At 42.1% G+C, this 22,605-nt stretch overlaps 2 protein-coding genes and 1 long non-coding RNA gene across 3 annotated transcripts in view; 1 reads left to right on the plus strand and 2 right to left on the minus strand.

Annotated features, from left to right (window-relative positions):
* Positions 1-22,605, plus strand: part of LOC121732501 (dynein axonemal heavy chain 3) — a 64,749-nt gene that overhangs the window by 36,843 nt on the left and 5,301 nt on the right. Inside the window, exons 48-69 of the mRNA XM_042122402.1 lie at positions 1,984-2,149; positions 2,675-2,927; positions 4,245-4,371; positions 4,737-4,848; positions 5,160-5,273; positions 10,222-10,399; positions 11,457-11,561; positions 11,914-12,075; positions 12,431-12,617; positions 13,671-13,791; positions 14,099-14,266; positions 14,615-14,850; positions 15,166-15,349; positions 15,709-15,845; positions 16,324-16,461; positions 16,683-16,920; positions 17,278-17,485; positions 17,710-17,960; positions 18,399-18,556; positions 19,442-19,580; positions 20,153-20,353; positions 20,506-20,714. Of these exons, the coding sequence (XP_041978336.1) occupies positions 1,984-2,149; positions 2,675-2,927; positions 4,245-4,371; positions 4,737-4,848; positions 5,160-5,273; positions 10,222-10,399; positions 11,457-11,561; positions 11,914-12,075; positions 12,431-12,617; positions 13,671-13,791; positions 14,099-14,266; positions 14,615-14,850; positions 15,166-15,349; positions 15,709-15,845; positions 16,324-16,461; positions 16,683-16,920; positions 17,278-17,485; positions 17,710-17,960; positions 18,399-18,556; positions 19,442-19,580; positions 20,153-20,353; positions 20,506-20,714 (3,792 nt within the window). The remainder of the gene's footprint in view (positions 1-1,983; positions 2,150-2,674; positions 2,928-4,244; positions 4,372-4,736; positions 4,849-5,159; positions 5,274-10,221; positions 10,400-11,456; positions 11,562-11,913; positions 12,076-12,430; positions 12,618-13,670; positions 13,792-14,098; positions 14,267-14,614; positions 14,851-15,165; positions 15,350-15,708; positions 15,846-16,323; positions 16,462-16,682; positions 16,921-17,277; positions 17,486-17,709; positions 17,961-18,398; positions 18,557-19,441; positions 19,581-20,152; positions 20,354-20,505; positions 20,715-22,605) is intronic.
* Positions 883-1,576, minus strand: LOC121732502. The gene is made up of 3 exons (XR_006036387.1): positions 1,387-1,576; positions 1,208-1,289; positions 883-1,109 (listed from the first exon to the last, which is right to left on the minus strand). It is a non-coding gene; the product is annotated as an uncharacterized LOC121732502 (long non-coding RNA).
* On the minus strand, positions 6,018-7,835 carry LOC121732499 (lipase 3-like). Its single transcript, XM_042122400.1, has one exon. It carries the CDS (start codon positions 7,588-7,590, stop codon positions 6,094-6,096), a length of 1,497 nt encoding a protein of 498 aa, XP_041978334.1. The 5' UTR covers positions 7,591-7,835; the 3' UTR covers positions 6,018-6,093.

Raw genomic sequence — 22,605 nt, forward strand, 5'->3', positions numbered from 1 at the left:
CTTAGTAACTTACCATGGTTATGTCTCTTCATCTCTAAGATATGGTCTGATACTATGGGGCAATTCGGTGGATGTGAACAGGGTATTTATAATACAAAAAAAATGTTTACGAGCCATGGCAGGGGTAGACAAGTTCACTCATTGCAAACCGCTGTTTCAGCAATTTAAAATCCTTCCACTAGCCTGTTTGTATATACTAGAATCATGTCTTTTTGTAAAGAAGCATGATTTTCTATTTGAAAATAAAGACAATAAAGAAACCAGAAACAAAAGAAAAAAAAAAACAAAATAAATATACCTACACAAAAATCAGCATTAAATAGCAAAAACGCTTACTGTATGACAATTAAAATTTACAATAACCTACCAGACAATTTAAAAAATGACAATAATAGTTATAATAAGTTCAAGAAGGATCTATTTGAGTGGCTATTAAAAAAATGCTACTATTCAGTACAAGAATACTTCAACGATATAGCAGTTGCAAATAAATTTAAACTAACTTTAAATATATAGAATAGGTATATGACATATAATATGACAACATTTGATTGGATCTAGATTATTTTTTTTTTAAGGCTAAGGATGAATTTATGACATTATTATTATATATTTTTATCTTTATTTATGACATTAATATTATATATTTTTATCTTTTATTTTACCGATAATAGGACATTATAATTAGCATAGAATTAATTTATTGATATAGTATGAAATAATACCGACATATATGTGAATATGACTCTTGTGGGCCTGACATTAGCTTAATAATAATTATACCTCTGTACTATTTAATTGTTTTTGACATATTATACTGTAATTATATATATATATATATATATATATATATATATATATATATATATATTTTTTTTTTTATATAAATGGAATTTGAAAACTTGACCTTATCATCTGACATTATAATTTTATTTTATTACATTTTTAATCAATTAATAACAATTTTATACCTTTATCTCCCTATACTGTGTAGTTATGACATTATTATTTTAATCTGTAAAAGTGTGACTGTAACTTGAATTGAAGTGGACCTGTATACTGGATAGCTTTCCTTCTTTAACTTCCATTTTTAATAGGTATCTGGAGTGCTGAAAAGTAAAAAACTAAAATGAGATAAAACATTCAAAACAAAAAACACTAAATGAGGAATTATAATTATGGTAATTTAGGTTAAGTAGGTAGGTACCTGTATTGTGTGCACCACGTGTAAGAACCAAAATGTATTTTGATGAAGCTACAAGTATGTACTAAGCTTTATGATTTGAGAGCTGAAAATAGAACAAAACACTGATACGTGAAAAACCTAGGACATATGTATAACCATGTATAACCCAGAACAATAAGTATAAATAATATGTTAAATACCTTAATTGTGTACACCTGATATAAGCAAAAAGATTATTTGCATTTGGAGAGAATAATATTGTTTCTGTTTCCAAATTCAATATACATATTGGGATATTATTAGGTTTTACGAATCACGTGTTTGTGATACAACACAATGCCACGTAATATGCCATCCGCCATATTATTTTATAACCACATAACCTCCATCATCCATGATTGTAAAGTTGACACGGAATTTTAGTTTCTCTTCCTTCGTCTTGTTATATTTTGTTTTTTATTTTACTTTTTTTTTTTATTTATTTTTAAATTTTTAAATACTATGACGATAGTATTTAAAAATTTAAAAGTATATATCAAATGACTTTAATGTATGTTTTTGACTTTACTGTTATAATATTATGTTAAAATATGTAATAAGATCTTTTAAAATAAGACGTAGTTACTTAAGGCATGTTAATTAGAATAAGATCTAAAGAAAATGTTTTGAAATAATAATTAGACAATATTTCCACGCCAATGAGGCAGAAATTTTGATACCATACATAAATATTAAGAACCATTGTTAAACAAATTTCCTGGAAATAAATACTATTCTATTCTATTCTATTCCTATAGATACGAGACAGGTCTGGAGCAGCTGGAGTACGCGGCGGGACAGGTTGGCGTGATGCAGCAGAACCTCATTGAGCTGCAGCCGCAGCTGGTGGACACCTCCGACAAGACGGAGAAACTGATGATCAAGATAGAACAGGACACGGTCGTCGTTGAGAAGCAAAAAGAGGTAAATGACTTCTGCCAGTTCAAGTATATTTGCAAGTAGCAAGTGAACAACGCATTTGTAAATAAGATGGTGTAAATGGAATTTTAATAGAAAACGGAAAAAGTATAAATAAATGGTACAAACCTATGATATAGGGCAGGGATGATGAACCAATGGTAAGCTGCAACCAGTGGCACGTGACAAAAAATTTGTAGCACGCTACTTGCCACAAAAGTACTATCGAAATAATTATTTTACCAACAATGAAGGTTGTAGATCCACCTCTGCGTAGTGAGCACCAAACTAGGCAAATTTTGAAATATAAATATTGAATGGCACGTTTATGACTTCTTCAGACGCACGTTGATACGAAAAGGTTCGCCGTCCCTGATACAGGGAATATCATAGGTTGGTACCACCCATTTCTCGAGTGACGTCTGTTGAGTTTTTAAGACGATTTCCCAGACCATTTAACATATATCTTAGTACGTACACAGGTTTCAGTTTAAAGCTGACAACCATTTATCATGTTAACCATTTAAACAGATTGTGGGTGCCGATGAAGCCCTAGCCAATGAAGCAGCAGCTGCAGCACAAGCCATAAAGGATGACTGCGAATCGGACCTAGCTGAGGCGGTGCCAGCTCTCGAAGCAGCGTTAGAAGCCCTGGACACCCTCAAACCGGCAGACATCACCCTGGTCAAGTCCATGAAGAACCCGCCTGCTGGGGTGAAGCTGGTGATGGAGGCTGTCTGCGTCATGAAGGGGATTAAGGGAGATAGGAAGACGGATGCAAATGGTAAGTTAATATGTAGAAATATAGAACCTGTCTTTAAGTTCGTCGTTAGCATCCAAGGTTGGTGCGTATGCACTTATGATATTAAGATAGTTATTGTCATCTAAATGTAATCTTATCGAAGATACTCTATCGGAAACATGTTTAGGACATACTTCTAATTTTCTGGCTATTGTAGTCTTAATTGCAAAACCTACACCAGAACGCCTAGGTTCAGCAGAACTTATACCCTTCCAGTAAAACGTATAGCCACCACCGTGCTCTACAAGCTCACCTTCGTCAGCTAAATGCGTTTCACTTAGAGCTGCTATATTCACATTATAGCGTCTCAGCTCTCGGGAGACAACGGCGGTTTTACGTTCGGGACAGATGTTACCAGGCCGGTCTAATAAGGTTCGCACATTCCATGCGCCAAAAGTCATTTTAAGTGGAGTTTTTGTATTCCTGTTTTTACCACCGCGCGGAGGCGGGTGTATAGGCAGCCGCGGTAACTGCCTCCCATCAGGTTGTTGGGGCGAGCATTTGTTTGGGGCACCTTTTCTAGCCCCCTCCCCGGCTATGCGAGGAAAGCAGTGCCACTCTAAATAGAGCTGCTTTGTCGCTGAGGGTGCTGCCGAACCGCACTGTCGCAACCCAATGCAGTGCTAGAGCGACCACTATCCCTCAACCGCCCGTGTGCAGGTATCAGACAAAGCCCAGCTTACACCAGTACTGAACCTCTCTACCTCTACCCATCGCCACGGGACTTTCAAACTCCAAGTCCATGTATTAAAGGCAAGTCAAGTACGCGGGATATATTAAGGTGCACAAGTGCTCGCGCACAACACAGGTGCACCCTCTCGTCTATATCTCCTTAACCCAATGGAACGGAGAACCGCTACGATTGGAGGAGTAATAGATGCAGTCTCTGGCGACGACAAATTTGCCCCCTCAACCAGGTTTAGCCCACGAGTCGACGTGGTGTACCAGGGTGTGGCCGCTGTGTGCTGACAGCTACTTGGAGCCACTGGCGAGAGGATTGCAGGCTATCAACGAATTTAACATTAACTTCTGTACCATCAAGAGACGGTCGACTAGCAGAAGTAGTCGCTAACCACCCACTACACCCTTATCAAGAAAGGATAATAATTAAGTTTCATATTGGCAACACCAGTTCACAGCACCATCGTTGCGAACTTTTCCTATCACGTTGTTCGCCGCCCAATGAATCAATAGGATATATTGCTTTCGGATTATTTACTGTGTGTGCTGGTAGCGCTTCCTGAGTACCTAATATTTCCTATTTAAGGCCAAATTATAATTTCAAATTATTGGTTCCAGGAAAAACATACGAAGACTACTGGGGTCCCTCTCAGAAGATGCTAGGAGACATGAAGTTCCTGGAGAGCCTGAAGAACTACGACAAAGACAACATCCCGCCTGCCATCATGAAGAAGATTAGAGAGAAGTGAGCAATCTTAAATATCAGCAAAATAACTTTCGACTTTGTCTATCTTGTGTAGGTTTAGCCAAGCTTGTTGATGTAAAATAAAGCTACACCTTATTACCTATGTCATACACTATCTTAAGGAGGGTCCAGCTTAAACGTAAATGTGACCAGACAACGGACTACATTCGATACGGGCCTTCCCTTTTGATGAATGAATTGTACGATGTGACATAATAATATCAATGTATCTGAAATGTTAGGGTCCTGTCACACTTATCCAATAATTCGCTACAAAGTTTGTGAGTTGCGAGCCGAAACAAATGATCATAGAATCATATCGTTTGTTTATGTTGGTTACGCATACTCACAGCATCCATGTACAGATATATTCCGGACCGCGAGTTCGAGCCGAGCGTGATCGCGAAAGTGTCTGGCGCTTGCGAGGGCTTGTGCCGCTGGGTGCGCGCAATGCACGTCTACGACCGCGTCATCAAGGTTAGAGCAATCATATTATAAGGATAGGGCTAGACTAAGCTATACCTCTACGAAAATCTGTTAAACTGTATCTATGAATATCTCATAAATATGTACCACAAAAATAAGAAAGCCCACCTCATGTTTTATTTGAAAGAGCTCTCTCTAGTTTTTATTTGGTATGAGCCTGGTTCTACTAAAATACTCATTTATTGTGCGCCGCCTTTAGATACTTACATATTTAGTTCAGATCCAATTTTACTAAAATATGATGAACAAAAGCGTATTTTCCATACCTATTGGAGAAATTAATACTGTACTCTCCACTGTAGGTGGTGGGTCCCAAGAAGGCAGCGCTGGCGGCGGCAGAAGCAGAGCTACAGACGCAGCTGGACACGCTGAGCGGCAAGCGAGCACAGCTGCAGACCGTGCTGGACAAGCTGCAGGTATTGGCCTTAAAGTTTAAACTCTAAAGTCTAAAGTGTATCGAATGCAGGTGTAAGGGCTTCCGCCAGCTGATGCGAACGGTGCGTGTGTGTTTATACATTTGTGCATCCGCCTCAGCTATTTTAACGCCCGCGCAGATTTTGTCTACGAGACCCCATAACTGACACTTCGCTCTGTGTCCGTCCGTCCGTCTGTGTGTCACAAGGCTGTATCTCAAGAACCATATTTTGCTCAATATTAATAAATATTACGACACCCTAGTCTCTTCGTGCGCGACTCTCACTCGCACTTGGCCGATTTTAGTTACCTTAGGAACCATAAAACTATTGCATATAGGTATGCAATAGTCGCACACTAGGTTACAAAAATCTAAATTAAATACAGGCACAGACGTCAAACATCTTTGAACCTATATTGAGTTTTGTTATTTAATATTAGCCAATCTTCTTTACATAAAATAATTGTTTTCTTATATTTTACGAAAACAATTTTATATATTGTGCTTAAGTGTGCAAGACTTACTTACTTATTATGTTATCAGTTTTTGGTTCGCTGTCCTTTGACATTGTATCTGCGTAAAAATATTATTTGGTTTTTCTTATTTATGTTTATTATATAAAGCATGATTATAAGAACCAATTATTATTTACTTATTCCCAAAATTATATAAATTTTTATCAGTTTTTGTGGTGCTAACAAAAAAATATATTCGTAATGTCTTATAACTAATAAATAACATAATATACAATGTTTAACTATTATATTTAAATAATTATAATTAACATATCTAACTTACAACTAAATTTATGCTACTGAAAATTATTTACCTATTCTTGGTAATTGTAAACTGAATGAAATCTTGGAAGATTCCGTACTAAAGGATTTCGCTAACGTTTCTAAAACTTTGGCATTGACCAACGTTGGCGCGTCGATCGCCCAGAGATAGTCTATGTGGTTGAACTCTGGATCTGGTACCTTAAACATTTCTGTGCTAGGTACCCTGTCATGCAGCATCATAATATCCTTCTCGCTCGAAAGCAAATCGTTTTCTGCCCACATCAAAGTTATAGGCAGAGTTATCTTACTCAAATCGTATTCGGGCGGCGTATTGGAGTTGTACACTCGCATATTGTTCGATCCGTAGTCGAATTGCTGGAATTTTCCACCGGAGACCACCTCCTGGGCGAAATGCACTGCTGTTTTCCACGACGTCCCCGTGCCCAGGTTTGACATGAAGACGGGTAGCAACGACTTGTTGAACTGCTTCTCGTTATAGCCGCAGATGTAGAAGACGACGTTCTTACACACCACAGAGTCCATGCTCTCGGCGTCGCACGTGTTCGTCATCCTGCCCAGAACTGATTGCTTCGGCACAAACTCATGGGATCCATACAGCATCTCCATATACGCGACGTTGCTGGCGGCCGGCGCGAGACTCTTCAGAGGAGATTTTATGTCGGACATGAAAACTACGGGTGCCAGAGCGATTCCCGACTTCAGAATCCTGTTGTACTCCGGCCTCAGGGTCAACATCGCGAAGAGGATCGTGGTACCCATCGAGTGGCCTATGTACGCTATCTCCGTCTCGCCCTTCACCTTGATTATGTAGTCGACGACCGCGGGGATGTCGTGCAGCGCTATGTCGTGCCAGGAGAAGTTCCAGTAGGATTTGGAGCTGTTCTTCAGCTTCGAGTGCTCCTTCGCGTACCTGTTGCCCCGTATATTCGACATCCAGACATCGTAGCCGGCGTCCGCGAGCACGTATGCCAGTCCCTTCTCGGGCCCGTTGAGGATCCAGTCCGCCGAGCTGGCGAACAGGCCGTGCTGCAGGAGGACGGTCTTGTGCGAGGTTTTACCGCCATCCTTCCCCCGCGGTATTCTATGAACGTTAATCAAATACCCCTGGGACATTACCGTGTGCGTTTCACACGTGTACCCGTGGCTGGTTATAATCGCGGGGACCGACAGCACTAAGTCGGGGTTCTCCATTTGCGCGCCGGGCTCGTCTATGGGCAGGTAGGACCAGGAGTCTATGACCTTCCTGCCGCTGGATTTGACGCTCTCGACGTAGCTGTTGATGTCGGCGCTGATCTTCTTGGTCTGGTTGTCGAAGTAGTCGTTCACCGAGTTCTTCATCCTCAAGGCCTCCTCGTAGCTCGAGTTGAAGGCGCTCTCGATGCGGTTCTTCTGGGCTTCGAAGAACGACTTCATGCTCTCGGATTGGTCCTCGAAGAAATCCTGAAGTGCGTCGCCTTCGATGGGCCAGCCGAGTACGGCGGTGGAGCAGAGGAGAATGAGGCACGCGCGCGCGATCATGGCAGATAGCGACTGGCCTCCAGACTACGAGTTGGGTCCGCCTCGGTGACCTATCCGGGTTAGATAGCACGTCACAACAATAACAATTGCTTCCAAGTAATTATAAAAATTATGACGCACTTAAAATATTATTATCGATGGTTTTTTTACTGTACAGAGTCTAAATATGATTATTTATCACTGTTTTTTAAACCATCAGGTAAAGGAATTTTAAGAGTTAACACCACGTAGTAATCCTTCCGTGCTTTCTCTATCGCGTAACAAGGGCAATGAACGGCGGTACCTAAGCTACTGCTTTGTTTTAATTTAATAACGTAACCGTAGATGCACAATAATTGACTAAGGTCACACTGTATGGCTTCATAGCTGTTGTCTTTATCAATATAAATAAAAAAAATTGTTAGCCTCGCTAAAACTCGAACAGCTGATCCGATTTGGCTTATTTTAGTCTTGCAATATTCGTGGTAGTCCAGGGAAGGTTTATGATAAAGGAAAATGATACGAAGTTTACCGGGTCATCAAGTATCTACATAAGATATAAAAACTAACCGCCGTACTCAGAGACATTTAATTACGATAAACCTTCAATTTAATGAAGAGTTTGACAGATAATGTATGGGGGCTTATGTCAAAATTTTGAATTAATTACAATTAAGTTATTAATGTTCCACTCTGAGTGCGGCAGTAAATGTTCTTTATTTTTTTTCCATAAGACTGTGACTTTGCTTCGAGTTGAAGCCGGATTTACAATTGTTTATACATGTAGTCCAGTAACCTCTGTCGTTCTCACCTTGTGTGGTATCTAGCTGTAGGGCAACACACAGATAACCCTCGATACACCTTCATCAACCGAGATTACACATGTAACATGATACACGTTGCGAAATATTTTAACCGACTTTATATAAAAAAGGCAGCCCTGGATTTATAAATAGGCCGCGGCCTAGGGGCGGCACCATCCTAAGGTTGCGGCAGCGTCCTAGGGCAGAATTCGTACATGGGGCGGCAGAAATAAAGTGGCCTACACTCATAAAAAAAATATATACGTGGGAGAGCCATGCTTCGGCACGAATGGGCCGGCTTGACCGGAGAAATACCACGTTCTCACAGAAAACCGGCGTGAAACAGCGCTTGCGCTGTGTTACGCCGGCTGAGTGAGTTTACTGGAGGCCCAATCCCCTACCCTATTGCCTTCCCTGCCCTCCCCTATTCCCTTACCTTCCCTACCCTCCCCTATTCCCTTCCCTACCCTTCCCTCCCCTATTCCCTTCCCTACCCTCTCCTATTACCCTATTCCCTCTTAAAAGGCCGGCAACGCACTTGCAGCTCTTCTGATGCTGCGAGTGTCCATGGGCGACGGATGTTGCTTTCCATCAGGTGACGTTTGCTCGTTTGCCCCCTTATGTCATAAAAAAAATTAAAAAAATTTATACTAGACACTACTAATATTATAAATGCAAAAGTGTGTCTGTACTATGTTAAACTTAAACCGCTGAACCAGTTTTGATGAAGGAGTCAAAGTTAAAGAACTTGTAGACATTAGACACAAAACTATAGACCCGTAATTTAAATCAATTAGTGCTTGTTTATTGTCATGTATATGTAATAAAAAGTTTATGAATCAGGGGCTGTTTCACCACTTCCCGATAATTCCACCACTTCCTTTCTTTATTTTTTAGTTTCAGTTTGAGTTATGGATAGCCTATCCGGCACCTTATCAGGAAGTGGTCAAACAGGTCCTTAATGTCCTAAATCACAGTTATGTTTTTACTCATTTAAGTTTTTAATTTACGAGGCTTTTTAATTAATATATTAAAAATTATTTTTGTTAATGTGCAATCTTTTATATAAATAAACATTTGAATATATGCAATGTGTAATATCACGCACCAAGTATTGTTATTGTTTACCAATTGATTCCAATTAATTATAGTGATAAAACATGTGTAAAACGTGTTTGAGTCTATTTTAGCATTAAATTCTAGAAATCGACATAATGTTATCTTAAACGTTCCACAAAGAACGATCTCGATGGAATTGAATCATAATAATGATGTGTGTATGTTTGTCAAATAGTTTTTCGGGTAACAAAGTCTATATAAATCAGTTGGTCCGATTCTTGGCTAAGGAAATTGATTTCTCAAAAATCTAATGTTGCAGTTTGAGCTACGAAAACAATTTATCAATGCTCGCAAAACTCCTTTCAATATTTTTTGTTATCTTTTAAAGTTTCGGAAATTTGGAAAATTTTCCTTTTTTTTTTTAATTCACCCTGCACCTAAAGTTACCTACAGCTACAGCGCCACAATCCTGCATCGCGCTATCGAAGTTGCTGAGCTCGGAAAAGTTTATAACAACGTTTGAAATAACGTCAGTGGGCTTCGGCCTGACCGAGCATGCTATCTCGCTCGGTCGGAAGATTTTCCTTTTCGGCCACTGCGCATAACCCTAAATGAGGGGTTTATTGCGCTATGTAGCCGAAGGGTCTGTCGTGTCAAATAGAGCCTGTCATATGTCACGATTTAGCTGTCATAATATGTCTGTCTGACACGAAAGACACAAAAGACCCTACCAACCCTCTGGTGGCAAATTATATATCAAAAACCCTCATTGACACGTTGGCTTTTCCAGGCGCTAAACGACGAGTTCGCTGAGATGACGCGCAAGAAGAAAGGCTTGGAGGACGAGATAGACCTGTGCTCGACGAAGCTGGCGCGCGCCGAGCAGCTCATCGGCGGGCTGGGCGGCGAGAAGGCGCGCTGGACGGACCTGGCCGCTCGCCTGCAGCAGCTGCTGGATAATATCATCGGTATAATCATCATGTCGCTATAGATTCACATCAGTCGCAATGACAACAGTGCTGCCCCTGGAGTCGGATACATCAAAATCGTCCAAGCTTACCTTTTTCTTCTTCTTGTTTGTTATATCCCAAACCAGGCCTGTCCCACTCGCGTGTTTAGGTATCGAACTGTAAGTACCCCTTTAAAGGGGCAGATCACAAGGGACTCACAAGCGATCGGTGACGCGCGCGCAAGATTTTTTCGTCGCATCTACGTACTGATTTAACCGCTGTGACAGAATCGTTATCAATCTGATAAATATGAACAATAGAAAAAAGTCAAAGAAATATTTCAATAAAGTAATTTAAGACTTTAAAATACAAAAAAAGATAAAAAAAATACACAAACATAGTAAATAAACCAATTTGTAACAAACAAACTGCATACTACACATAAATAAACACAAGTTACTATGTTGTAAAAAAATCCTGACTAGCTCCTATACTATAATCGAATATAAAACTATTATAAAATATACGTTGGGTCACTAGAATTTGATTATTAGTATTACTATAAAAAAGTTTGCTTTAGTAATTAAAAGAAGATTATTTTATTTTCTAAAAGGTGACAATCTTGATTTCGTCAGAAAGGGTACCTCTTACGCGATAGAAAGAGAGCGCACATGTAGGCAAATATAATTGTAGGCACCTAGCACTGCGCGGTCGGAATTTGAACTTTATAGTATCGCAGCCTGAGTGGTTATTTTTTTAAACGGGTTTCACGAGTGGGAATTCTGTTGGTACTACTAATATATATTCTGTGCCCATAATTAGAATTCGTGATCTGCAAAGAGTAAGTAAATTTTGGTTTTCTTGGCTAAATCTAAAATCGCACAATAGTTGGGGAGGGGAAGAGGGGATTTCGGGAGTAGCTCGAGCGTATCAGATTAAGCTTGCATAGGCTTCCGACATGTGTCTAGTTATCATGGTATAGAAATCGACGGTTAATGATTTACGGTTGATGATGACAGTATTTAACTAACAAATCGTTGTGATAAAAGAACACTTCTACTTGTAACGTTTTCAGGCGACGTGCTACTATCAGCTGGGTTCATCGCGTACCTGGGCCCGTACACCGTCAGCTACCGCCGCGAGATACTCGCCATGTGGAACCACAGGACGCAGGAACTCGGTCAGTATTAGAGCCGACGTTTTCATTTTTGCTAACTTGCTGAATGACAATAATTTAGTATGTGTAAGGGTGAAGCCAAACGAGCGTAATTTGTGAGTTGTGAGTCGCAGAATTTCGGCTGACAGAAATTATGCTGCATTCTGCAGTTTCATACAAAAGTCCTGTTTGATTACACGAGCCTAATTTTGTGAGTCATGATATTTTGTATGAAAAGACATTTACGCGACCGAAATTCTGCGACTCACGACTCACAAAATTACGCTCGTTTGGCTTCACCCGAAGTGTCAATTGTATAAAGTTATTTGAGGAAGCAGCAACGCTGTTATATTATTGTAACAGAGTTATTCCCCAGACATTCCATGCTCGGCCAACTTCTCGCTGGTATCGACGCTGGGCGAGGCGGCGGCGGTGCGTGCGTGGAACATAGCGGGTCTGCCCGTCGACGCCTTCTCCGTCGAGAACGCCATCGTCGTCGAGCGGGCGCGACGCTGGCCGCTCATGATCGACCCGCAAGGTGAGACGTGAGGACATTTGATGCCATCTGTTAATGGAACTGCTGGTGCCATCTATGAAACGGAATTACTAGTGCCATTTTTAAAGCAACAACAGCTTTGTTTGTTGTTCGTTTCAGTGCATTTCCTTACAAATTACAAAATGGTGTCCTCATGAAATTGCAACTTAACGACATTGACATTGCATGAGTATACTTTTTTTAGGTTAATAGGAAACGGATGAAAGCTGCATCTGAGCTGCATTAATATCGGAGTAAAGATTAATAAATATTAATTGTAATAAATAAAATGTAAATGTATATAGAAACTTGTAAAATAAAACAATTTTACGCTATCATATAACATAATATACCATAGAACAAGCAACAAAATGGGTGAAGAATATGGAGAAAGCTAACCACCTGAAGGTGATCAAGCTGTCGGACGCCCACTACATGCGGGATATAGCGACGGCCGTGCGCCTCGGCCGGCCGGTGCTGTTGGAACACGTTAGAGAATCGCTGGACGCAGCACTGGATCCTGTGCTGCTGAAAAATACCTTCAGGTTAATTAGCTGCACCATTAGTTGGGACTCGTAGCAATAAATTGAGTTTTGGTTGCCAGTTTTCTGTTACAGTTCGCTATTAAGTCATCTAAGATTTGTATTTCATCTAAACAGCGCCCCTGGTGACTAAAAATGGTAACTCGAATTAGTTACCACTTTTGGCCACCAGGGACGCTATTATGACATAAATTGTAGCAAATTTCTTTGTGAAGTACTAAAATATGTAAACACGTTGTTTGTGAATTTTGCAGCGCTACTTAGAGCACCACCAACTATAGTTTGTGCGTTTTATGATTATATGCGTGACACATTATAATTGACAATAGTAGGGAAGTTACTTAACAAAAATTAATCGATAATTTAAAAATATCGAATCACTTAGTAAAGGAATTGCAATCGAAATTATCGATTTCATACTGACATTTCAGTGGTGCCGGCGATTTAAGATGGCCGCCCTTTTTTATCGATTTGATTTCGATTCAACAGAGTCAATCTCTATTGACATAAGTTCCGTTTCATGCATCTGACATTTTTCAAATGTTTTCGTAACAATAATTTATACTCCTATTTCATAGCTAATATTTATAATTTTATATTAATAAGTTAGCATTTAGCAACTTTTCATTTTTATTAATTTACAATTATAGGAAACGTTTGTTTTTGTAGATGGAATATAATTTATTACATTTATATTTTTTTGTTTTCTTGTAAAAGAAACCCGTAGCAAGGAATATGAAAACTGTCACCCATATCATCTTAAAACGCACAAACTATACGGCACTATGTTATATTATTTATAAACCTATATCAACATAGTATAAATTATAGCAGCACTTAGTTGATCGAGTTAGATCCATGTATTTGTTTATATATTTAAATGTCTGTTTAATAATAAGTATATTATGTAAATGTAAAATTGATATTTTGTATCTTAATAATGTTATTATAATATTCTTTTTCCTTATGTAATTGTTTCTGCTTTGTATCTTTTCTCTAGATTTTGGTGTCTAAATTTAACGATTTTTATTTAAATTGTAGTATCGTATGTTGTAGAGATGGTGGTATCGTATGTTTGCGTCTGGGCGAGGAGGTGGTAGAGTACAGCCCCGACTTCCGCTTCTACATCACAACGCGACTCACCAACCCGCACTACCTGCCCGAAGTCGCCGTCAAGGTCACTTATTACTGTTGAACTACTTCCGGTAGAAAATACTTTATATGAGGCCTTTTTAAAACGAATCTTCTTTCCGTAATTCTGTAAAAACACCATGCCCGCGGCTCGACGCAACACCTCAATATGACATAATGTCATAAAATATTTATGTCAAATTATGAATCTTCCTATTCGTTTACATATTTACGTAGCCTGTGGGCGTTGAATTAGTAACCTCATTAGTCACCAGAGGCGCTGTTTCATTACCATACTAATTATATAGTGAACTTTTCTATTGACAAAACTAACACTCATCTTGACATTTCAGGTGACGATGATAAACTTCATGATAACCCGCCAAGGGCTGGAGGACCAGCTGCTGGGGACGGTGGTGGCCCGCGAGCGGCCCGACCTGGAGCAGCACAAGAACGAGCTGATAGTACAGAGCGCGCACAACAAGCGCCTGCTGAACGACATCGAGGACAAGATATTGGAGGTGAGGAAACACGTAGTTCATGATGACGCGCCAAAGGCTGGAGGACCAGCTGCTGGGGACGGAAATGGCGGGCGAGCGGGACGAGAACAAGAACGAGCTACTAGCCTACTACCTACGTCTAAGGGTTATAGTACAGTCCCACATAGTTCAAGGTCACGCCAATTCCTTCACAAATATGAAACAAGAGAATCACAATATGATGGTGAAATGACATGACATGACTCAAAAAAATGTTGCCAAGAAATGCAATAAAATAGTGGCTAAAGCCAGCTCTTTTAATCTATTATAAAATTAGAACTCTTTTAGAAATATTTTTTTTTGTTTCATATTATTCAAAACCATCTCCAGGTGCTATCATCGGCCAGCAACATTCTAGAGGACGAGTCGGCGAACCAGATCCTGTCGTCGTCCAAGACTCTGTCACTTGAAATCGAGACGAAGCAGGCGGCGTCGGCAGTGACAGAAAAGGAGATAGACTCTGCTCGCTTGCTGTACGTGCCCGTCGCACAGCACGGCAGCCTGCTGTTCTTCTGTATCTCCGAGCTGGCGAATATAGATCCTATGTACCAGTATTCGTTGAATTGGTAAGCCTTTAAAGGTTTATAAATTAGAACGAGTGTATATTCCACCAGCCTGATAATTACAGACAGTGTAATTATTAAGTTAACATTCGTTCTAATTGGGTTGCATTTTGTTAATACTTGAAAAAATATCTATGTTTACTAACAAAAAATGAATGAAGCTGTATGTTTGTTTTACTCCCTAAAACATTTTTATTTTGTTCTTCACACTGCACCGACCTGCATAAAAACTTTTCCAAGTTTCTCTTTATCCGCGACCGTAAGTTTAGAAATCCTTTCAAGTGCTTCATTAATTTTTTACGGGTTACAAATTTTCAGGTTCATAAACTTATACAACCAGGCCATAACGAACTCGCCGAAAAGCGAGGTGCTGGCGGAGCGGTTGGCCGGTCTCAACGACAACTTCACAAACAGCATCTACAACAACGTCTGCCGGAGCTTGTTCGAGAAGGACAAGCTCACCTTCTCTCTCGCTCTCACGCTCAATATCCTGAGGCCCAAGGTTGGTTGCCTTCTTTCGAAAATATAACATTTCATAACTGCGTTAAACACAGTGATATAATATTATATTATGGCACTAAATTAGTATATTAGTTTGTCCCTCTTTTCCAATTGTAGCACAAAAGCGCGCTATGCGCCATAATGCTTAAGGTTTGTTTTAACTACATCAACGCTGTTCACAATTAAGGACTCCTCTAACAAACTAATTCTCATTCCAACTAAGCACTGGCATACTTCCGTATTGTGGGCCACTGAGTCGCATTACGCTCTGCGATTAGAAAACAAGGATTGGTTCTGAAAAGACTAATAAAACCGTCCAATGGCTTAACGTGTTATCAGAAAATTTATCGTCTTCTTCAGGGCGAGGTGGACGAGTCCCTGGTATCCTTCTTGCTGGTGGGCGGCGTGGGGCTGGACAACCCTCACGAGAACCCCGCGCCACACTGGCTCGCCGACAACCGCTGGGGCGACATCGTCGCTGCCAGCGAGCTTGACGCGTACGTACCGACACGCCCACTTGCGTGATTGCTGGCGTATTCTTTTATTATTGAATCACTAGTATCGTTCCTGCTGGTGAGTGGCGTGGGGCTGGACAACCCGCACGAGAACCCCGCGCCACACTGGCTCGCCGACAACCTCTGGGCCGACATCGTCGCCGCCAGCGAGCTCGACCCGTGCGTACCGACACGCACACTTGCGTGCTGCCGACTGCCTGCCTATTTTTTTTGTCATAAATTAAATTATCTGACTACGCGCAAATAGAAATCGTACGGGCCGAACATTTTGGCTCTTATATAATGTAGTATTATCCTGTGCAAGTCTACTTGATCACAGTCTACCAATAATCAACACTGACATATTATTTTCTTCCATTTTTTCAACGCGTACGAGTTTTTAAATCCAAACATCACATCATGTGTAATGTTTGTCAAGTTAGGTAAAGCATTAATGTTTATGACACTTCATACCTTACAGTCTCAAAGGATTCAGAGAGCACTTTGAGAGAAACATCGGCGCATGGAAGGCGCTGTACGACGAGACGTCGCCGCACGAGTGCGCGCTGCCGAAGCCGTATGACAAACTCGAGGGTATCGCTAAACTCGTAGTGTTCAGGTCAGTATAAAAATGTTAAAGGCGAAAACTATCGTTACTATAGTCGGGGTACAACCGTGAAAGTCGGTTATCAATCGATCGTTTGTCTCTTTTACCTCGAGTTTTATGTTTCCCTGAACATACTTTAAAAGAGCACTTCCGGTTGTACAATATTTTTGGGTCATTTTTTCTTAAAACTGTATAATAAATATGTAATATACATATATTTTTTTTTTAATCAGATGTATCCGTCCGGACAAGCTCGTGCCACTTGTCCGCGCGTACGTAACCGAGCGTCTCGGTCGTGCGTACGTAGAACCGCCCCCGTTCGACCTTGCACGCACGTACGCCGATAGCGTCGCCGCCTCGCCGCTCATCTTCGTGTTGTCTCCTGGTGCTGATCCCATGACGGACCTGGTGAAGTTCAGCTCCGACATGAAGGTTGTGAGCTTCGAGACCATCTCGCTTGGACAGGGGCAGGTAAGTGGATGAAATAATAGTAAATAAATAGAGAGAAAGCGAAATCCCTTGCATTGTTGTTCTTATTTTACTGTAAAGTCCTTGAAGATGTTTGGCGACACATACTTGTCATACTAAAGCTTGAAGTGGAACTGTAGAGTTTCAGCATAATCGTAAGAACTAACGTGTATTGCGTCTATATACGTGACTACACGGTGTAGTCCCTTATTAAAGTCAATCTTATTGTTTCAAATTTCAACCAAATTTCAACGCCTTGAATCTATCCCCGCATCCCAAGCATCGCCAAACACAGTTGGGGATCCATGTATTAGGCAATGTGTTTAGACCTTCAAGGCATTCCATATCCAATTCCCTCAGGGTCCAATAGCAGCTGCAATGATCAACGTGGCGGTGGAGACGGGCGGCTGGGTGGTGCTGCAGAACTGTCACGTGCTGCCGGCGTGGCTGCCCGAGCTGGAGCGCATCGCAGCCGAGGTCATCGACTCGCCCACCACAAACGAGCTGTTCCGGCTCTGGTTGACTTCCTACCCCACTGATGCGTTCCCGGTCACGCTGCTGCAGAATGGTAACCTTATTTTTAACGTTAAAATAGTATAAAGGGTAATCCCACCGTTTTATAATGTGATGTGACAACTGATCTTGTTGAACTTAAATTAGGATTTATCGGAAGAACAAGTTGGTATAATTGGTCCCTGGTTATAGTAAGTACCTAATGACGTCTTGAAAGTAAATCTACTTGTATTTCACCACGGTTTACAACTTTTGTTTCTCAAATTTAACCTTCTCCAGGTGTGAAGATGACGAACGAGGCACCGAAGGGCGTTCGCAACAGCATGTACCGGTCGTACACGACGGAGCCACTGAGCGCGCCCGAGACGCACGTGGCGGTCGCGAACACGGAACAGTGGCGCCGGCTCGTGTTTGCGCTGTGCCTGTTCCACGCGGTGGTTCGCGAGCGGCGCGCGTACGGCCCGCTCGGCTGGAACGTGCCCTACGAGTTCAACGACTCCGACCTCCGCATCTCCATCATGCAGCTGCAGGTGAGTGAGATGGGGAGATGTGAGAGCGGGACAGACGCACTCGGAGCAGTGCCGCCGGCTCGTGTTCGCGCTGTGCCTGCTCCACGCGGTGGTTCGCGAGCGGCGCGCGTACGGCCCGCTCGGCTGGAACGTGCCCTACGAGTTCAACGACTCCGACCTCCGCATCTCCATCATGCAGCTGCAGGTGAGTGAGATGGGAGATGTGAGAGCGGGACAGACGCACTTGGAGCAGTGCCGCCGGCTCGTGTTCGCGCTGTGCCTGCTCCACGCGGTGGTTCGCAAGCGGCGCGCGTACGGCCCGCTCGGCTGGAACGTGCCCTACGAGTTCAACGACTCCGACCTCCGCATCTCCATCATGCAGCTGCAGGTGAGTGAGCTTTTCAAACGTCAAAAGACTCACTTATGTCTTTATTACTACTAAGTGACTATTACTGCTAGATGTTCCTGACGGAGTACTCGGAGATCCCGCTAGAGGCGCTGGTGTACCTGACGGGCGAGTGCAACTACGGCGGGCGAGTGACCGACGACAAGGACCGCCGCCTGCTTATGTCGCTGCTCGACGTCTTCTACAATGAGGACGTCATCAAACAGCCTAAGTACGTTTAAATCATGATATGAATATTATACAGTCGACTATACTATAGCATCCGAATCGGGAACACGCACACGTTAGCACGAAAAACTCTATCAAATCGTACTCATAAGTCGTCAATCGTACTCGTCTCAGGGGTCATACCATGAAACCGTTTTGAGACTCAAACAATCTAACGAGAATGCCGCGTCCTGCTCTAACAACGTCGTTTCAAGTTTGTTAGAGTAGGACGCGGCATTCTCGTTCGATTGTTTGAGTCCCAAAACGGTTTCGTGGTACGGGCCCTGTACTGTCGAGTGGACTTAAGAGGCCGACTCAGGGTCAATTTACATTGAAACGTCGTGAGGCGTTAACTTGCGTTTTACATTATTCATTCAAATTTTGAACAAGTAGTCAGCAGCCTCAGGCGGCACGTCTGTCAATATGTGTATCTTCTTATCTAGATCGTGAGGAAACCCGCACATAGTTGGTCCCAGACGTATTGACTAGTTCTTTCCTCTGAACTAGGCCGACTATGATGCGAGAATGCCGTATGCGCTTTGGCAACCATACGGACATTTAAAAATCTTGTCCCAGGCACTACAGTATATTTTGAGGAGTGGTTACTTCGCTCTGAAAAATATTGTTTAAATCATCCATTACGGATGTAAAGGCGTAGTTAGTTTTAGTTCTTATCTAGTTAAGTAAAGTTCAGTTTTGGGTATTTCACTAAAAAAATGCATCCCATTGCATCGACGCGTCATCCTTGCAATGTAAACTCAACTGTCCCTTATCATTAGTCATCGAAGATATATAAGAAATTGCTGATAAAATTAAATTTTAAAGGCAGCTTTAAAAATGGATCTGTCTTAATTACAGTTTCGTGTAAACTGACTTTTACTCTATGCAGGTACTGTTTCTCCCCGAGCGGGCAGTACTGTATCCCGGAGAGTACGGAGTACTCGGCTGTGTTGACCCACATCCGAGCGCTGCCCGATGTCGCCCGACCAGAGATCTTCGGCTTGCATGAAAACGCCGATATCACGAAGGTGCACTGTTTATTTGGCAGCACTATATGGCATCAAGTCATATAGTTGCCACTCAATCAACTGTTGTTGGAAAAAATATTTACTTTGGTTCCTGGACTGCAAAAAACTTTAAATACAAGATTTGCAGGAACTTTCTAGCATGCACTTCGTAACTGTTGATTTATTCTTTGACTGGACTTTCAACAATCAAAGAGACTGTGTACCTTAGAGTATACATTAGCAAGCTATAGAGCGCGCGCATCGCTCGTTCCCCGTTGTGCCGATCGTTAGCAGAAGTTCTATAGATACTTGTCAAACGTATAACGCAAGTCTAGTGATGTTCCATGCGCCATCGTTTGACGCTTATAGGAAAATATGTTCACACTCGTGCTTACAGTTCATACCTTGTTAGAAGCACTCTATAGCTTGCTATAATGTATACTCTATGCTGTGTACAGTCTCTTTGATCGTTTCTAGTAAAGTCGACCGCCGATTGGTGAATCGGCGGACTTACTGCTGAGAGCGATTTATTTCCGACAACATTAAAAAAAAAATATAGAACAAATAACAACAAGCAATTATAATGTTACCAGGATAACAGCGAGGCGGCTGCGCTGCTACGCGGGGTGGTGTTGACGCGGGGCGGCGGCGCGGCTGCAGCAGATGACGTGGGCGGAGTCCTGCAGCTGGCGGAGGCGGTGCTCGCCCGCCTGCCGCCGCCCTATGACGTGCAGGCGGTCGAGCAGCACCGCCCACCCAGTTACGACAACAGCCTCAATACTGTGCTGAAACAGGTGATAATGTTGCAGCAAAACACGAGCAGTCCATGATGTGACAACTGCAAAAAAAATTAGTCTTCCGAATAATTTCACTTCTCTGCGTGTGGGACGTGTCATGTTCTTCAATACCATAACGAGAACGTAGCCTAAATGAATTCCTTTTTCAGGAGCTGATCCGCTACAACCGCCTTCTCCTGGTGGTAAGAACCAGCCTGCAGGGTATATGCGCGGCGGCGCGCGGGCTGGCGGTGATGAGCGCGCAGCTGGAGGGCGCTCACGCGGCGATGCTGCGCGGTGCGGTGCCGCCGCTGTGGGCCGCCGCCTCTTACCCCTCACTGAAGCCGCTCGCCTCGTACGTCGCCGACCTGCTGGCCAGGTGAGCGTCCTGCGGCCTGCGTGTGTCTGAGGGCAGGTCTATAACCCTGACGCCACTGTGACATGAACGCGCTACGTATCTATTGTGGCAAAAACTAAAGCGAATGGTTTCTCACGGCGCGTTATATCACAAGTCGCGCCGCGCCGAGCCGATTTGTACGAGCGAGCTCGCGTCAACGGACGAGTCTGGGCTAGGGTTGCTGAGGATTTCTCTTCCGCTTCCTCATAATGAGGAAGTTCCGCAATATTTTGGGTTCCTCAACCGTTACCGCATCCTCATAAATAAAATAAAAAAATCCTCTTCCGCTATCGCTTCCTCAAAATTTAAGAGGAATTTATGAGGAATTTTACTGCGCATGTTCGTCGCGTATCTAATCATGGCAACGCACACGCTAGAGCGCGAGAATTGTATCATTCACTCATCTTTTTAGGGTTCCGTACCCAAAGGGTAAAAACGGGACCCAATTATTGAGAATTCAATGTCTGTCCGTCTGTCTGTCTGTCTGTCTGTCTGAAATTTTCACAGATGGTGTATTTTTGTTGCCGCTATAACAATAAATACTAAAAACAAAATTAAATTAATATTTAAGGGGGGCTCCCATACAACAAACTTGATTTTTTTGGCCTGTTTTGCTCGTAATCAATAATGGCAACAGGTACGCAGTTGACATTTTCACAAAGTCCTTAATTGTATGTGTACTTTAATGATTAATAATAATATGAAAATAAAATAAAAATTAATCCCATACAAAAAACACAATTTTTGGCCTATTTTTTCTCTATAACGGTACGGAACCATTCGTGCACGAGTACGACTCGCACTTGGCCGATTATTTTTGCGTGCGTGTGTTGTGTATGTTACTGAGCTCCTCCTTAACTGCTGGACCGATTTTGATGATTCTTTATTGTGTGTGTTTTGAGAATGGTTTAGATTCATAGTTTGGTACACTGGAAAATGCCCTTTTAATTATTTTTTTGTGTAATGTATGTACCTAGTTATGTACAGACTGGACAAAGGCTTTTGGTTTGGATCCACTAGTATTTATAATTTCCTATTATCCCATTCCTCATCCGCTTCCTCATCCGCTTCCTCTTCCTCAAAAAATATCCTCTTCCTCATCCGCATCCTCTAAATTTGCGCGTGACAATTCCTCTTCCTCCTCCTCTTCCTCATAATCACTTCCTCAACAACCCTAGTCTGGGCTACCCGGTAGGCCGATGCTTCCTCATACTGGCGTCGCCTTACGCCAACCCGCGCGCGCTTTAGTCGCCACGAGTGTGCTCGCGCCGCGACGACCCGCGCCTCTGAAGTTACCTACCAACTTCAATGAGATCGGACGCGCCTGCTCATGTCAGCCCGCGCTGCCTCGAGTCGCTACCTTCTCACGGCGCGTAGGCGCGTGCTGTCGACTCGTGATATTACGAGCCGTGAGAAGCCAGCTTAACATATCAATTAAAAAAAACTAAATACGAGTAAACAAATGCACAACTTGAAGATTGCTAGGAGAAACCCAGGTGCGTTTACTATAACAACCAATAACGTGTCAACTTCTGTTCCTTATTTACCAATACCAATATTAGCGTGCGTCCTCCTTGCAAGTACCTAAAAATCAAAGACTACTGCATTTCTCTAAGCGATTTTAAAGGTGCGCGCAGTCTACAATAGTCTACTTGCATTATAAATTAAGTAAGTATTTAAATCGAATGACCTAAATAAATTTATGTTATGTTGTATGAAATTGATATTGTAACATCTATCTATTCAATCAGTCGAGCGAATTTTCAAGAAACAAAAGATCAAGGTCCAAGACTGAACGTTAAACATCCATAGTCCATACACATAACTTCACGACTGTTTCACAGCTAATAATAGTGCATATTGTATTGATCAG

This window comes from Aricia agestis, chromosome 12 (assembly GCF_905147365.1).
Source record: "Aricia agestis chromosome 12, ilAriAges1.1, whole genome shotgun sequence".
Lineage (NCBI taxonomy): Eukaryota > Metazoa > Arthropoda > Insecta > Lepidoptera > Lycaenidae > Aricia > Aricia agestis.